This window comes from Lutjanus erythropterus, chromosome 19 (genome assembly GCF_056507025.1).
Source record: "Lutjanus erythropterus isolate fLutEry1 chromosome 19, fLutEry1.hap2, whole genome shotgun sequence".
In the NCBI taxonomy this organism is placed as follows: domain Eukaryota; kingdom Metazoa; phylum Chordata; class Actinopteri; order Lutjaniformes; family Lutjanidae; genus Lutjanus; species Lutjanus erythropterus.
In genome coordinates, this window is record NC_139335.1 from 32177398 (window position 1) to 32196254 (window position 18857).

Consider the following 18857-nt stretch of genomic DNA (forward strand, 5'->3'; position numbering starts at 1 on the left):
CCAGAGCAATTCACAGACGCGAATGAGTCTGGAATCTTTCAGTTCAGTTTCCATGGGGTGTTATTGACTGGCACAGACCAAAGTGTCTCTGCACACAATTGGATGGACCTACAAGCAATCAGGGCAACGGAACTTGTGACGAAGCATAGTTGGTTAACATAACAAATTCAGTCAGAAGTGTGGAAAATATGTTTCTTATCAACAAAAGCTTTATCTGCATTGTTCTAGATCAGGGTCTGCAATGTTTTTCAGGCTGTGGACCCCTGAGCTAAAAGAGAGACAGAACAAGGACCCCCGTACTACATTGTATTGAATATTTTCTGGTCTTCTCTCATTTGCATGCAAAGGCATAACCCGCCTTACTTTGCCTCTGATTGGCTTACCCTGGTATTCTTACCCTAACCCGACCCAGTATCACCCACTGTGCCTAAACCTATACAACCCAAACAGCCCAAACAAACAAAAGCAATGAGTGCTAGCCAGAGTCAGAGTATGGCCGGTCATGATTTTGCTCTCGTGGATTTTTTTTTCCTTGCTAGCTGTGGCTGTTGAGTCAGCAGCAGCTGTAGCATGGCTCAATACAGGTATGTTAGCTTCACCCTCTAGATTTTTGCCAGTGGTTTCTGCAGCGGGATGTCAGAATTTCGTACATTTTGGCTCACAATACTGTCTGTACACCTTTTTTAGGCTGGTGTATCTTTTTGATTGCTAATAATATGATCAATTCATGTTAATGTGTATGTGTTAATGTAATGTGTATTTTCAAATATATGTGAGTCTGTGAACTCTGCAGACTCACTAGGGGCAGTGGAACCTCTGTTGAAGACCCAGGTTTTAGAGAAAATGTAACAACCAGTGCATTTGATGCTGATGCGATACCAGATTCAACAGAAACAATTCCACATCAGCAGCAGCCATCTTGGTTGTTTACAAAAATGCCTCGCCAGCCAATAAGATCACAGTCTTCTGTACAGTTATCATATCAAATCCGCCTCCTAGATAAACAGTTGTGATTGGTCTGATGAGATCCAAGGTGGGTGGAAATCCATCTGAAAGGTCCAGACCTATCTGCTGGAGCATAAACATGAGCTTACCGATTCATCTGCTTACATTTGTCTGTCTCCACGTACACTTTCTACTTTGATTGACAATCAACTAACCTTCAAGGTCCACGTGGCCTCAAGCGCTCAGTCGTGTCAATTCTCCCTGTGCAGCATCAGGAAGATCAGACCCTTGCTGTCTGAATGTGCAGCACAATTTCTGGTATGGTCTCTTATAGCATCACACATTGACTACTGCAACTCCTTGCTGGCAGGCCTCCCCGCATGCATGTTCAAACCTCTGCAGATGATCCAGAACACTGCAGCATGCCTGGTTTTCAACCATCTCGAAACAGCAAACGTCACACCGCTGTTCAGATCACTTTGCATCAAAATCAAAACCCTGACACTTGCCTACAAACCGCAACAAAAACAACTCCCGCCTACCTGAAATCCATCATTCAGGTCTATGCTCCCTCCTGCTCACTGTGCTCTGCTAATGAAAGATACTTGATTCAACCACCACAACAAGGCCTAAGTCACTCGGTAGACTCTGATTTTGTAGTTCCCCGGAGTTACCCAACTCTTTTCGAGCCCCTCCACGTCTTTAAGACTGACTAAAGACTAAAGACCCAGCTCTTTTGGGAACACCTCTGCAATTGATTGACTACCAAAAAAAAAAAAAAAGAGAAATCCAATGCATCATATTCACTCTGTGCACTGCCTCTTGTACTGCCTGTAGGCACCTACGTCCTGTCAGACTTGAACTTGTTGTTGTTCTCTCCTGACTAGATCCTTTTGGTGTTGTATCAGCTCTCAGACATACATCGCTTTGGATAAGAGTGTCTGCTAAATGAAATAGTGAATTGTAAAGTGCTGTACTTTACATGAATACATGTTGTATTCATCTACAACAGCTTACTTTTTCCAGTTGTGTTCCAGCATGATCTATTCATCAGGGACCACAGTCAGACTCATAACACCTACTCTAATTTTCATGAATGTTGCTGGCCCCCACTGCAGATACTAATGCACCCCCATGAATTTCAGATGCACCCCCTGTAGTTTGCTACAACATGTTTGCTGGAACTGGACCTGCATTGGTGGTTCAGAGGTTTACAGTTTCAGTTTTAGGAAACTGTCCTTGGATCCTGGGCAACCATGAATGGTTTATTGAACTGGCCTGTTGTGCGTAGGCCCAGGGGCCCAAGTGGTCAGGGGGTCCCTGGGTCTCAGTTTGAGGGGACAGTCAATCAAAGAACTGCAATGTGAGGCAAAATAACTGCAAAGAGAAGCCATATGGCCACAATGAGCCAAAAAATAGTCCCCCGAAAACACAATGAGACACAAAATGATCACACACAGTCACAAAATGACTGCACAGAAAAACTTTTCCTTGTCTCCCACCAAAACAACACACTCAGACTGTGAATGTTGACTCCACATATAAGACCATGTTTTCTTTAAGTGGCACTCTGGTGATTTCATATTGTACTTCCATAAAATGAGAGGAGTTACAGGACAGGAGAGATTAAAAACAAGAATGAGGCAAGATATCTTGGCTTTTAAAGGGAATATACACTTGTGGTGTCTGATGCATATAAAGGCATTTGCACTTATTGTTTTCTCAATAGGTGGCGCTAGTGTCACATCACTATAGCCCCATTAAGGTTAACATACTGAGTCCTGCACCCAAACTCCATAGCAACCTCTCACCTCCACAGCAGTCTCTCATGCACTGGAATAGTCTGGCCTATTTACAGGAGATGGTGCATTAGCAGCACGTCTTTTCAACATCACAGACAAAACAGTGAGTATGAGAAAGTGAAAGACATTGAGACAGAGAGTTTCCATCTGTCATCAGCTAGAATAGCTCATCAGGTACTATTCAGTCCTGGCAGCGGTGTTAGTGATGCCAGCTGTACTGCAGCCAGAAGAAGGACCCCAGTGTTCAACCTTGAAAAAGATACCCTCGCAAGAATTCCTCAACCAGCAGAGGAGCTTCATTCAGAGCTGGTATGTGACTCCTGGTTGCAACACTGACTCCAGAGGCATCTTTTTGTAGGTGTTTATTGTTACGCTTGGTAGATTTGTAGATGTGGATGTAGTGATAGTGATGTAGATGTGGTGACATTGCAGTAAGTGCTTCACCATCTGTTGCCTGACAGGGATCTGCACTCTTCTGAGTTACCTCTTCTGATTTATGTCTATTGCTTGTTTGGTTTCTCTGTTGTTTGGCAGATGATTTTTAGTCAGTTTTCTGAGGTTTCCAAAGTGGAAAATAAAGAACAGCTTCTCTATTTCTGCCTCTCTACCCTTGTCTTCACAGCAATCTTATCTACATGCTCTATTAGATTGTTGAATATTATCATTCTTATTGTATAACTTCAAGCCCTTGTCATTTTCCACAATAATATTAAATATTCATGACTAAATATGCAACAATCAAATAAGAAAAAAGATTGTTAGTTTTTACTTTTTAAGAGTTTAACAATGAAAAACTCAAGTTCATTGGGGTTGTGTGGATGTGGTTTGATCAGATTTGATTGACAGATGAAACAAGGGGAGATGAATCTCAAAAGACAGCATTATTTGCAATCGATAAATGAAAGAGAACACAACCAATTGTGCTAAAACCATCCCACACCGGTAATGTAGAAATACTGGGAAAGCACGAGCACACGGTTTCATAGTTCATCAAGGCACATCTGAGAAAATCCGACATGACTTTCCCATAATACAGCCAGCCACAAAAGAATTTAAACTCTGACCCACTGATAAATAAGGAGGCACAGCACTGTAACAAAACATCTGTGTGCTAAAACCATCCCACAGGACAGGTCCGGTTAAGCCTGGTGAGGTAAACAACATGGATTGTGGATTTGATGCATGGCTGGATTAAGGCCCCCTGGAGCCCAACTGGGACCACACCACTCTGTCTGAAACCATTTTGGACTGTAACCCCAGGGGAATGGAGAGGTGCTAAGAGTTTTTACAGCGTCAAGTCGCAGGCTGTTAATGCCTCCATCCCTGATCCCAGCAGAGAGCTGAACACATTACATCATTATAACACCCAAGGATCATAGTCAGGTCTTTAAAATGTAATGCATGGTATAAGTGGTGCAATGTAACTAAGTACATTTACTCAAGGAGGCAGAGGGGTTGTTGAGTTGAACCTTCATCTGACTGAGGGTTGTGACAATTATAGAATCATGGCCCTGAAATATCAGTAGCCTACCTGTGTTGTGTACTGATAAATACACAGTACTGTCTGTGGTGCTGAAGTAGCAGAAGGATTTGTAATAAAATAATATCACATGTGAAAGGAGTGCTGTTGGACTGAATATCAGCACATTGTAATGTGGTTGTAGATGATCACAGCCATGCTGATATTTAGTCCAGCAGCACCCTCTCATGTGATATTGCTTTTATTAGTTAATAGTTATAAGCAAGCTCTAGACCTACCGGTTGATCTTTCTTCCTACTCTCACCTATGGACATGAAGGGTGGGTCATGACCCAAAAGAATGAGATCACCGATACAACTGTCTGAAATGGGTTTTCTCAGGAGGGTGGTTGGCATCTCCCATAGGGGCTCGGAGTAGAGCCGCTGCTCCTTTGTGTAGAAAGGAGCCAGTTGAGGTGGTTTGGGCATCTTGTAAGGATGTCACCTGGTTGTCTCCCTAGGGAGGTGACCCAGGCACGCCCGGCTGGGAGGAGGCCACGGGGCAGACTGAGGACTAGTTGGAGGGATTATATCTCCACCCTCACCTTGGGATCCGCAAGTCAGAGCTGGTTAAAGTGGCTGAGGAAAGGATCCCAACATCAGCCATCATTGAAAATAGAAAAAAAAAAAAAACACTGAAAATGCTGCATTCACAGCAATCTGAAATCTGAGTATTTTGTTCACAGACACTTTGGCCATATTTAATATGAACATCCAACATTGTAACATTGTATCTATCATTCATTCATTCATTCATTCATTGTCCGTAACCGCTTATTCTTGAAGGGTCTCGGGGGACTGAAGCCTATCCCAGCTGACATTGGACGAGAGGCAGGGTACACCCAGGACAAGTCACCAGTTCATCACAGGGAACATTATATATATGTGTGTGTAAGAAAATAAGGAAAAGCATCATAGGCAGTCTTTAAAGTTATGATTCACTGACTGTACTAGGCAGGTAGTGTACAGTGAGCTCACTGAGTGAACCAAAACAGTAAAGTTGTGAGTTGGAGAACCAAATCTATAATCTGAAACTGGCTATAACGCTGTGTAGAGCTGATGGGAGTGATAATTCTCTGTGGGTTTATCATTATAAGCAACTGTTTCACATCACACATAGTCATTTGATCAATTGCTGTTATAAAAATATTGATTGTACCCCATTAAGAGAGAGCAACAAAAAACCCTTTTTGGCAAGTCAGTGGTAATGAAAATGGATTGGTTCATGTAAAATGTATTAATGATGCATTCATATCATTAATCACAGTAGTTTATGGTACATTACCATTTTCAATAACAAATGTATTGGTATCTGTGATTCTGGTATTTCTTGGTATCAGGTAAGAACTAAATTTCAAATAATACCTCTGGTTTCTTGCCTGGTTGGACCTTAACAGCGACGATGTGCTCGTAGATCTCAGCATTTCCTTTGGTAAGTACAAACAGGACTTTTAGGGGGCCTTTAGCCTTTGGTGTTGTCAATTTTTTTGCGGGCACAAAGGGCAAATGGCAGCACAGCAAGGCCATCATCTAAAACCATTATTTTGAGCTAACAGAAATAATGTGATGAATCTAACTTAAGGGTTAAAGATGATTTTATTTTATTCAGTTCTTTCATAATTTGTTCAAGCTAACTACAGGGACACTGGAAGTCAGTCAGAGGTCCATCTATATAAAGATGACATGCTAAATACTTTGTGATGTATATATATATAATGTGTTAGTCTCGCAAAATAAAAAGAAACATTCTCAAAATAGCTATTGAATAATAATGAGAAATTTTCCCATAATTTTGAGATTCTAGGTAGTTTTTTCAGACATTCATTATTTTGAGACATTAACTCACTATTTGAGATACTAACTCATTAATTTGAGATATTAACTCATTATTTTGAGATGATAAGGCTGAGAGTCGTCACAGTAACGTCTAAAATAAAAAAACATATTTATAGAAAGGAAACAGATGAGAAAACAGTGAAATCAGCTGGGACAGTGCAGGCGAGGCATCGAGGCCATAAGGCCAAACTGAAGGAGCACACTGGTCAAAGCCATCGTGAAATTCCTGCCCTGTGCACAAAGTTATCATAAGTAGCTGTAGCTCCAAAAGTGAACCTCAAACTGGAATAAACCAGATTTCCTTCAAGCCAGTTGGTTAAATTTTTCATTTCATTGTACCCACAGTAGATTTTAACCATCTTTAAATGTGTGGTGTCTATGTGTTTGGCTAACCCTGCACAATATTACAGCTTTGTGAATGGCACAGATGCATTAACAGTTCATTTTATCTTATTTATTCATATGTTTCACTATGTATGACCTACATTTTTCTGCATGATTTGTACAAGTCATTATTATGTTAATGGGAGGTTGTTATTTGAAGTGTAAACATGTATTTTGCCATAGTTTCTGTCACACATACAAATGCAAAGAAATTACAAACATATTAAAATTGCTCTATTTTTGCAATAAATTAGACCATGAAGGGAGCTGCAGTGTATATTTGCACGCATATAAGCAAAAAAAAAAAACAAAAAAACAACAAAACTCCATGCAAATGTATTTCAAATGAGCTCTGGCACAGTGTTTCAGTAATCCAGATATTTCATTAGCCCGCGCGACCTACATTCCCCAGCGGTTTGGATTAGCACAGCCTGAGCTTCTGCTGCCACTCATCTGATCTCGTACCATCCTCGTCTGAACCGTGGCGTGCCGCGGCGGCCATGATTAGCGGTTGACACCATTCTCTCGGTGAGTAACGCGGAGCTCACCCTGCCGCACTTCTTCTTAGCCCTCATCACCGTGAGCGCGTCTCAGGGGGAATCACAAGGAGAGAAGCTTCTGAAGGGGTCATGGACGGGGCTAATGTTCCCTCCAGGTTTGTGTGTGGCTTGTGGGACAGTGTTTATCCAAGCAGCCAAAATAACACAAGTGAAAGGACCTGACTGATCTTCATGCCTGTGCTGTGCATCAGATTTACATTTCTGTAGCCCTTTATGTCTGCAGATTATATGAAATAATTCAAATGATACACTTAGCAACAGAGGTGTCAAATAGGGACAGATACTACAGATACTAAGTAAAAAAGACGAATAAAAGTACTGATTCGACTTCTTTACTAAATAACTCTACTAAAAACTACAGACTCTGAAATGTACTCAAATTATAAAAGTAAAAAGTTGCACTCTTTATCTATTACGTTTTTACTTTTACCTTTTACATTAACATTGTTTTCATCTTGTTATCTTTTTTGTCTTTCATGTTATTTTCGTCTTGTTGGGTCTTTTACATTGTTTTTTTACGGCTTTTATGTTGTTTTTCATGTCTTATGTCTTTTACAAGTGTTTTTTGTCACGTTTGAATCTTTGGCAACTTGTCATATCTTTTACGTTTTCATTTTTTGGCGTTGGCAGATTGCAGGTAGGAGTATGTCAGTGAGGTTGGGTGGTTGCAGAGTAATGTTACTTGATTACTTTCTGTTACTTGTGGATTACCTCAATATCAAATATGATGAAACTGTTTAGCTTAATATAGTGTTTTCATGGCTGCAACTAATGATTATTTTCATCATCAATTAATTTGTTGATCATTTTCTCAATTAATCGATTAGTTGTTTTTGGTCCATTAAAGGACCAGTGTGTAATAATTACAGGAATTTATGTACATAAATGAGATATATTATATATAAGTATGTTATTTATTATTATCAATCAACGTAAACTCATAATCTATATGTTCCCCGTTACTTTAGAAATAGCCATTTATAGTTACATACTGTCGGGTCGACTTACGGAGATCATCATCCTGCGCCATCTACGGCAGCGCAGAGCAGACAAACTGCACTAACAGTAAGTCTTGGGAAGCCCATGGCGACCTTACATAGACGCCGCAGCGTAAACACAGAAGTAGACGGGGAGGATAGACGCGGGTGATTGCTGGCAGACCATTTAGCGTTGTGAACCTTGACTGGCACAGTTTTGACAAATGGAGGATCATACATACACTGTACCAGAACAAAAAGCAGCGGACAGTGAATCCCTGTCATCCAAGAAGCAGAGACGAGAAGAAAGTAAACGCAAGCATGACAGGAAACGGCAAAAACACGAATCAACATCGGCATAGCGTTTACACGATGGAAATCGCTGATGGAGGACAAACGTTTTCACAGTGATGCCAAGGTTGCCTGTTTTCTGCTGGACAGGTCATTCATCCTACACACATAATTGTAGTTTGTTGTGAGATAGCGTTCCCTCGCCATTTTGTCCGCTGACGGCCACCGTACTCTTGGTGAGAGAGGGGCGGTGTCGGGGTAAATCCTCTTAGTTGCAATCTAAGGTTTGAACGCTAGATGCCACTGGAAATCACACACTTCTCCTTTAAATGTCAGATAATGGTGAATCCGAGAATTGGGATTTTTTTTTAATTCAAAAAAGATTAATCAGTTAATCCTGTCATGTTCTTGTCACTTGAAAAATAGATCCAAACATGTGATGTACGTCCAAGTGCTCCACGTTTGGACCTATTTTTCCAAGTCTTTCCTGTAATTATTATTTTCATTATTGATTAATCTGTTGACCATTTCCTCCATTAATCAATTCGTTATTTGGTCCATAAAATGTCAGATTAAGGATAAAAATGTTGATCGGTGTTTCCTAGATTCTAAGATGATGTCCTCAAATTTCTTGTTTTGTCCACAACTCAAAGATATTCGGTTTACTGTCAGAGAGGAGTAAAGAAACCAGAACATATTCACATTTAAGAAGCTGAAATCAGAGAATTTAGACTTTTCTTTTATTAAAACATGGCTGAAAATTATTAACTGATTATCAGAATAGATGCAGATTAATTTAATAGTCAATCAATAATATAATAGTTACAGCTCTAAGAGTTTGAAGTTTGTTGTTAGGTTTATTAGTTTGTCCAGCTGTTCCTTCCTTTGTTGTGTGCAATTTATTGATTGATTGATTTAAAGACAAAAAATGTTGAAATTTCCACCCAGTGAATCATTTTTTCACTAGAGGTCATGATAATGAATTGACAGCTGTGTGTGTGAACTGTGTATGGTAGGATATCATTCTTTAATTTAAAACTGCAATCCTAAGAATAATCCACATTTTTACTAAATGTAACTGAAATGTGATTACATCTTTTTTCACTTTAACTGTAACAGAATACAGTTACCTTTTTGTGTATCCAGATTATGCAACTCTGCTTGTAGGTGATGACCAGAAGTCTGAACTGGATTGTTTGTTGAATGAGGAGGCAGTGGTTTGCAGGGCTGAGGTGATGTGGTCTCTGGTGTGGGAGTGGGTGAACAGACGGGCAGCTGAGTTTGAGATGTACTGTAGTTTGTGTTGTACATTCGATCCACAGGGAATGACGCATACAACACCTTTAGTCTTTGAGCTGACAGGAGTTTGAAGGTTGATTTTAGAACTCGTTGGATCAAATGGAACTGCTCCTTGTACCAGAGGCTCAGATAAGAGGCTCGCTAAAATGCAACAGATAAGTGGGTGAGTGGCTCAGCTTTGTCATTTAAGAGGTGGAGAGGACCATTTCCATTACAGTTGTTCTATTAGTGTAATCAGCCCTCTATCGACCCTCGCCCACAATCCTTTAAATACTTAGGAGGGTGACACATTATTGTTTGAATTAAAAGAACCATTTGTTTGGTTGACCACACCGTACACCAAATATTACAAGCCTGTGGCTGAAAAGGAGCTATGATGTTTGAGTAGTGGTGTAACAGATCGTTACTGGTCCATCAGCATGTACGTGAACCTAAACTCAACCATCATAGTGTGAAACACAGTTTACTTGCCGTTGTTACTTTTCAAAGTGAAAATTCCTGAAATCTCGATGCAGACTTGTGGTGAAAAGACGAGACACATGCTGCTGTGTTTCAGCCTGAAGCGCTCTGTGTGGCAGCGGAGTCTTAAACAAAAGGAAGAGCGACTGATTTGAAAGCCTCCAGTTTCGCCTCCATCGAGTGAAATCCTGCAGGCTGAGACTCATTTTCACTGTTACTCTGAATATGCTCATCAAGATTCAAGATCATCATCAAGATCATCAAGATTGTGATGGGTTTTTTTTTCAAAAAATATGAAAGTCCAACATTTTGTCATAACATGACTGTTGTAAGACATTTCCTAGGACATTTTCATATTGTGAAAACCCCCCACCCATTTAACTCTTCCTATGTCTCCATAATTTAAAACATCAACAACTGAGAACTTAGAATACTGACAATTTAAATATACAACAGAACCAAAACTTAAATTAGAGAAAGAAAGTATAATAGAACAAAAAGTATATAGATAAATAAATAACCATAATGTGTGATGTGTGAGATCATTGGGGATTGCCTATTTTTAATTATTATAGTCCAAGACTGGGCTCCATGTATCAATTAAGTTGGTTATTATAACTTCAGTGACAGTGTTGTCCATTAATGCGCTAAAAGAACAGCATTCATTGAACATGCTCATATTTTTTAGTTAACGGTGAACTGAACAAATCAGCTTGCAATTAAGGTGAGCATCGTTCACTCCTGAGAGAGATAACAGTGTTCACATTGTCAGCTGATTTTAAAAAAAAGTGTGATCGCAGCAGAGAGAGAGTGTGTAAATATGGACAGAAGTGTTGATGTGATATAAAAACTTTATTTGATCACAGAGCATCATGTTTCTCTGTATTTCTCTGGTTTATCAGTGAAGTATATGAACTACACTGCAGGCTGGAGTCACAGTAACAGTAAGAAACACAGATAGATCCATGTTATACGTCTGTATCTATGGAAACACATTTCTGCCAATATGATGGAAATAAGAAGATCCTGTAATAATGAGAAACTTTCTCCAAATAATGTCTTGGAATGTCAAAATAATGATTCAGTATTTCAAAATATAAAATACTGAATGTGAAATTCATATGTGCGGGGAAAGTGTAATATTTTCTTTTTAAAAATTTCCTTCTTAACTCACAGACTACTTGAAATAATAGTCACCTTTTGATATGAGAAATACACATAGGTGGACTAATTCACCAATAAATAATACAATTTATATATTTTCACCAATAGAGACAAGACTATAATTTTAAATTTCATGTAATAAATCAGGTTGGAAGAACTGTTACAGCCACTGGGAGCAGTTGAAACTGAAAAAGTAAGTTGTATTAACCCATTGTCTCAAATAAAAGCACACCTCAAAGTAATCACATTACTGCTGTAGGATCTAGTAATGCTACTCAAGCTTTTTGGCTCCTGTTCAAAGATTTTAATGATTTGAATTGACTTAAAAGTAATTTTACATGTATAGGTCAAATAAATACAAACACATTAATATTGTCTACCTTTTAATAATTTTATTTTAAATTAAATAAATTAATAAAAAATAAAATAAAACAGAAGAAATCAAAAAGTGATCTATAAATATAAACTGGTTCATTTTATTTTCTGTGAACTGAACTTTGAGCTAGCACTTTTTAAGTGTGAACTTGCTGGATAAAACCCATGTCATTATTTTGAATGATTGAATGTGTGAATTACTCAGTCGGTGCTGGAGTGCTGCTCCAGATTTTGTACATCACAGTATGTATTTTGTCTCCATCCCTCTTGCAGAGGACTTGAAGAAGACGATGAAGAGGACACTTGCACAGTCAACATCATTCATTCAACATGTTTAATGAATTGAATTTCGTCTCCAGTATCACCACAATTTTTATGGCAAAACAGTCCATTATCCTGTGAAATCCATTTAAGGAATTTCTGAGATAACACAACGTTGTGTTACATAAACATATATCCTAATGTGTTAAATCTAAGTGATCCACAGTGAGAGCATGAACATAATGTGTTATGAGGAACATGAATTATTCAAAGTGCACACAAGTTTGTTTCCTTATGACACCTTCATGCTCCATATTAAAGGAATAGTATCAAGCTTTATATTTATTTTCACACTCCATTTTAATTATCCCCCACATGATATTTTTATTTGTATGAATTTATACGTTGGACTTGTCTGATAATCTCTGACTACATTTTGTCCATGTCAGGACTCTGCTGAGAAAATGTGTCATTCTTTGTTTTACAAGTAAAGCGGTGAGTCTTAAACCCTCAGGTGATGACATTTTGTAGGAGAGAGGTTTCAAACATTCAAACAAAGCATCAATATGCAAACATTCAGCTGTTTCTGGACAGTTATGAAACACATAAAATAATCGTGACCACCTCAAACCTATAAGGCAGCCTTAAACTCACTTTGAGAGAACTGTGCATCTGGATTATGGAAACGTCTTCAGGGAAAGTGAAAACGTAACAACAAAGCTCCATATTGTTCCTCGATGAGATCAAAGCAACCTGCCATGATCAAATTTTGATAGAGACACGATGTGGTGAAATAATGATTTATGAGTCATATTCTGTCTGAGAGAGCTGGTGAAATGTGCCTTCAGTTTGAAGTTCAGTTCATTTTCAGGATGGGTCATTAGATTTAATGGATTTTAACACCTGGGGCCATTTTGTAGCTAACAATGAAAAGTATATGTAGATAATGTGGATGTCAAGACCGAGAGGTTCTTTAAAGTTTGGACAGAAAAGGCAGCGCAAAATTTGGAATAATGTAGCTTTCCACCATTCATTTATGATTATTATATACTTTCCAACCCTCCTGTTTTCTTTTCATTATTACAACCTGTTTCTGACTGGCATTGATCATTGTGTATTAGCCTTTTAACTCTAAAAGTCTACTGTTTTCACCTGCACAGCATTGAAGCTACAGTGGAAAGAAGTTCCTGTTTTTTTTCAGGAATGTTTTAAAGGAAAGGGGCGTGCATTTTGTAAAATCACATGTCAGTTTTCTTTTAAAGGCAGGGCAAAAAAATAAATGAATAAAAGAAAACTGATAAATATTCATTTATGCCAGAGATTTATGCAAGTGCACACCAGAGGGGCAAACTATTCTGTATTCTCTCCTAAAAATTAAAAGTAAAATTAAGAGTTAAGGATTTAACACGAAAATGTAGTTGAAGCAAATTTTAATTAGTTATTTTCATTCTATAAACGTCACCAAAATGCAATAAACAAAGTCTCTTAATCTCAGATTTTCCGGTTTTGAAATCCTTCCTATTTTTGAGGTCTCAAGGTTGGCAAGGACACTTTTTCATGGAAAATCTCACCCCCAGTTCACATGATTAGATATTACAGATCTGTGACAAACGTAATCCTAGGATTATAAAGTTCTGTTGGATGTGGTGATAAAGTTGCAAATAACCCTGTCTTTAGTTCTGAAACCTCAACATTGGGAATTTTATGAATGGCACCGTTCCCACTAATGCTCACTGAGTTACAAATTATTTAACAACTTGTTTTAACCTGGTGAGAAACTGATGTTTACCATTAGCTACCATGAACTTCGCTTCATAATGTTAATTACACTGCTGATGCCACTGTTTATTTTTTTTGCAAAATATTAATATTATTATTTGTACTGTGACAGCCAAAAATGAGTGCAGCAGTCCAAATAGCAAGTCGGAGCCACAGACTGTATATTAAGTGGGTTGAACTCCTGTTTAATGTAAACTTTTTGATATACTTTTTTTTATTCTGTCTTAATGACTTTTGTGATCTCAATACTTCAGGTAGTTTCCTGTGTCCAAATATCCTACAGTATTACTACCTTCAGTAAAAAAAAGTTTGATTTTGTGTATTAACACTAGAACAGCCAAGGAGTTCATTTTGACAGTTTTGAAATTTATATGTGCAATAACTTTGTTGAATTGAAAAATTCAGTGCTGCTGGTACCTCACTTTTCCTAAAAGTGTCTGTATTTTCATTTTTTAAATAAATGACACATTTTGAGCTATTTAAGGCAGAGGCAGTGACACTGACCACACAAACTGTCACTGTTCTGTTGTTACTTCTCACACATTTGGAGATGCATCTTGGTTTATTGTGTCTGTCAGTAAAACTTCACAGGTGGTCTCGATTTCCAATTTCCAACATTAAAATACTAATAAATAATTAATTTAAAAAGTAGGGGAGACTGGGGACGGTTGTAACATGACACTTATGGCTATTGTAATAGCTATGAAATTACGTCACTTCTAGTGTTAAAGCTACCACAAGGAACTTATTTTGTTGAGTTTTGAGGCCTGCGTGGACAAAAGCAGCAGCGTTTCCACTGATATAAGCATAAAAATAAAGTTTTCTAAATAAAAATGTCCTCTTGCTTCTGTTTCACTGCCTAAAGTACTTTGCTGTGACTCCACCTGGGAAAAAGTAAACACAGGCTTGTTTCATCTGATTTCAAGGAGAATCTAACCCGGTGGCAGCCATTAAGAATTACTATATAGAAAGAGCCGTGGTTCTGCTGACGGACTTGTTTACTTATGTAGGTCATACAGAGGAAAAATAAATTGGGACTGGTTTCATAACCAGTTAAAAACTACATGTTGTAGCTTTAAAGTGGCCACTTTAAAAAAAGAAAAAAAAGAAATACTTCCTGTTCTGCCTTACAGACAGAGCTTTGTAATTCCAAGCAGATGATGACTTCTCAGTATCGGAGGGTTCAATCTGAAATCTGATTTTGATTTGACATTAGAAGAATATGCTAAGGGGACTTGTTATGTAACTTTACTGTATGTCATCTTTGCTATCTAAGATGTTTAAACTGAACCTCAGTATCTCAACTGCACTCAGATCCCTGATAGAATCTTATAATCTCACGGTCATGAAACATCATTACAACTATCATTTGTGAATAGGGCTTGTAAGAGTTGTAGCCACTTCCCTTTTCTTTGAGCTGAAAATACTTCAGTGTGACATTACTTCATCTAAATATGGTCAGTAACTAGAATGCACAGCTAGATACCAAAATGAATCCAGAATGCAATGTACAACATCAGCAAAAGCTGTGTTTTAACTGTGATTCAGGGTGCTTTAGAGAGGATTTTTCCTGTAAAGATTAACTGTGATTGCCGTGTAAAGGGCTAAAATTGTAATGCCTCCTGAGCCTGGCACAGTCAAATGCAGCTGGGAATTTTAAAGCCTTTGGATATGGATGAAAAGCTCATAGACTCTCTCGGACAGAAGTTTCTCTGCGTCTTGATTGAGAGACAGTGTCCTGTCCCGCTCTGTTCTCAGCCACGGTGATGACTTAAAGCCCTGCGCTGTCAGAGCAGGATGGCCCTGCTCGTATTGGAACGTTTGATGAGTTCTGTCTCCAAACGTCAGCAGGTCTGTGTCGAGGATCGAGCCCCCGAGGAGGTGTTAAGAGACATTTTTCACTCAAGCAGAGACACCCAGTCATCTGAGCAGTGGCGGGCCTTACCTTGCGTCCTCCCGTGTTGAGCCTCAGAGGGGTCAGGTAGGGGTCGAAGATCATGTGGCTGGTCTCGATGTCGATGGGCGACTGCCGCTTCCCTATGGCGCACAGGTTCCAGGCCGAGTGCACCAGACCCCAGAAGGATGGGACTGGAGGTGGGTGGGGTGTGGAGAAAGAGAGAGAGAAAAAGATAGAATGGCAGTTAATTAGTGTGTGTGTGTGTGTGTGTGTGTGTGTGTGTGTGGGGGTGTGTGTGTGTGTGTGTGTGTGTGTGTGTGTGTGTGTGTGTATGTGTGTGTGTGTGTGTTCTCGAGTGCTCCACAAGATCAAACCATAAAAACAGAGAGACAGTGAGCAGATGAGCTTCATTATGATGGGACAGGAGAAATGGGGAGTTTAGGGAGATTTAAATTTACATATGGCTTCATTAAAATCTGACTAAAAAAAGAGCTTTCATTAAAGTCTGCAGGTTATTATCTGCCAGTATAACTAAGGTAGAGAAACTGACTTTATTAAAGTCTGTCTAAAAGTTCTCCCACTAGTTTTTATTGCTTATAATCTACTCAGTGGTTTCCAACCTTTTTGTCTTGTGACCACTTCAAATGAAGCAATGTGTTCTCCTCACAGGTTATGACCTCAGAGTGGTCATGGGTCATGGATTTGTCTTATTTGAAGGGTCCACAGAAGCATGAGTTCGACTGCACAGGAGTAGAGCAAATAAATTTTGTTTATCTGTTGATATCATCCCTCGACCCCTCAGATCTGTCTTGGAACCTCTTGGGGATTCCACAGATGACCACATTACTGTGTCATCACTGCAAATTTTATTTTGAAGGGTCAATCTCCTGTTGAGATTAGCACATCGATCAGAACAGTCACACACAAGTCAGCCTCTGATTCTTTCATAAGTCAAGAACAGAGTTTCGATTGGTTCATAAGTCAAGAACACAGCCTCTGATTCTTTCATAAATCAAGAACACAGCTTCTGATTGGTTCATAAGTCAAGAACACAGCCTCTGATTGGTTCATAAGTCAAGAACACAACTTCTGATTCTTTCATAAGTCAAGAACACAGCCTCTGGTTCATAAGTCAAGAACACAGCCTCTGATTCTTTCATAAGTCAAGAACACAGCCTCTGGTTCATAAGTCAAGAACACAGCCTCTGATTCTTTCATAAATCAAGAACACAGCCTCTGATTCTTTCATAAATCAAGAACACAGCCTCTGATTCTTTCATAAATCAAGAACACAGCTTCTGATTGGTTCATAAGTCAAGAACACAGCTTCTGATTGGTTCATAAGTCAAGAACACAGCCTCTGATTCTTTCATAAGTCAAGAACACAGCCTCTGGTTCATAAGTCAAGAACACAGCCTCTGATTCTTTCATAAATCAAGAACACAGCCTCTGATTGGTTCATAAGTCAAGAACACAGCTTCTGATTAGTTCATAAGTCAAGAACACAGTTTCTGATTGGTTCATAAGTGCGGTGCTACCACCATTCTGTGGACATGGTTCAGGTTTAAAAAGTCAGACAACAAGCAAAAAACGATGATCTACAAATCATGTCAAATGACAGTGCTTATAAGTGATGGTAATACTTGATATACCTGAGAAAATGGTTTGTATTTTTTCTATGTATTATTCCATAGTATTTATTATACTATGTCGATGTCAGATGATGTAGTATAAAGAGTGAGAAAGTCAGCATGTGGAGGATGTGGGGTTGATGAAAGGCTCAAACAAGCACAGGACTCAAGAAACTAGGATTCATGTTGTGTGTGAAACCAGTAGTTTCACAGCAAAACTTCTGTTGAACTTGCTAACTATGTAAATTAATGTTATAATTTCATTTGATGACTTTTGCAATGTACGTAAGTTACATTCATTAACTTACCAATGTATTTATTTGGATCCAAACCATGATAAACCTAAACAAACAATTTTGTTGCCTTAAGACTGATTTGCCTTATGATTGATTGATGTTTTCTTTCATTTTCAAATTTAAAGTCTTCAGTTTAAAAGGATGTTGACATCACACAGCTCTGTCTGGAGCCAGTTATACTCCCAAACACATGTAAACACAGTATGATGTGTAAAATCACCGAATGTCCCCTTTGAGTGATGCAATAAACCAGGGCTGCAACTAACAAATATTTCCACTGTCGAATCTGTTGATCATTTTCTTGATTAATCAATTAATTAATCCTGTCACAATCTTGTCACTTGAAAAATAGGTCCAATACGACCGTGTGCTCCACACGTTTGGACTAATTTTTCAAGTCTTTTCTGTAACAATTACTTTCATTTTCAATAATCTGTTGCTCATTTTCTTGATTAATTGTTTGGTTCATAAACTGGTGAAAAATGTCAACCACTTTTTCCCAAAGTCTCAGATGATGGAAGAAATTCCCTAACCCTAACCAGAAAGAAAAAATAGTCAAAAAATAGTCACATTTAAGATAATTTGGACTTTTTTCCTTTAAAAAATTACTCAAACAGATTAATTGTAGAATTTAATCATTGCTGCAGCTTTTCAATAAACAGAGTGAGCTGAAGTTATAACATACAGTAAATGGTCTTTTGCAATAACCTGAATGTTCAGAACTTCTTTTGTTATGTGATTGGTCTTTCCTGTGAGTCGTATCTCTGACTTTCAACAGTGAAAATAAGATGTGAGCAGGACGGTATGGGTTTAACAAAAACATGTTCTAACTCTGTGATCTATGTTATTATGATATGCGAGTCCACAGTATAAGCTGGAAACATCCAATCTGTTTCAGACGCTGCAGGCTCGCTCTCTACCACCAGCTGATCCTGTACAATAATGTGATTACTGAGATCTTCTGTGTTGCGGCGGTGGCCCTGGAATGGGATTGGAGGGGAATGTGGGGCTGATAGCTGACCTAAAAGCCTGCTCTATGTAGGTTATTTGACTCGACATGACGCTGCAACGAACAAAAAGGAAGAGGATGAGAGCGTGCACACTCACGTGCACACACATTGTCAAAAGTGCGCACCCAGAGCCTTAAACGACCTTATTAAAGTCACGGTAACTTTGACACATTCACACAAAGAGGTATTTTCTCTCTCTGTCACTGTCACACACACACACACACACACACACACACACACACACACACACACACACACACACACACACACACACACACAGATGAGAGGGCTTATCACCAGCTAAACTGTCATAATGCTTGTCAGAGACAGGCTTAATGACAACTCGGGGTGTAAAACAGCTGTCATTATGATC

General features: G+C 38.8%; 1 protein-coding gene across 1 annotated transcript in view; it reads right to left on the minus strand.

The window, feature by feature from the left end:
* Window positions 1–18857, minus strand: part of LOC146310152 (carbonic anhydrase-related protein 10-like) — a 165788-nt gene that overhangs the window by 69554 nt on the left and 77377 nt on the right. Inside the window, exon 3 of the mRNA XM_084743967.1 lies at window positions 15596–15738. Coding sequence (XP_084600093.1) covers window positions 15596–15738 — 143 coding nt within the window. The remainder of the gene's footprint in view (window positions 1–15595; window positions 15739–18857) is intronic.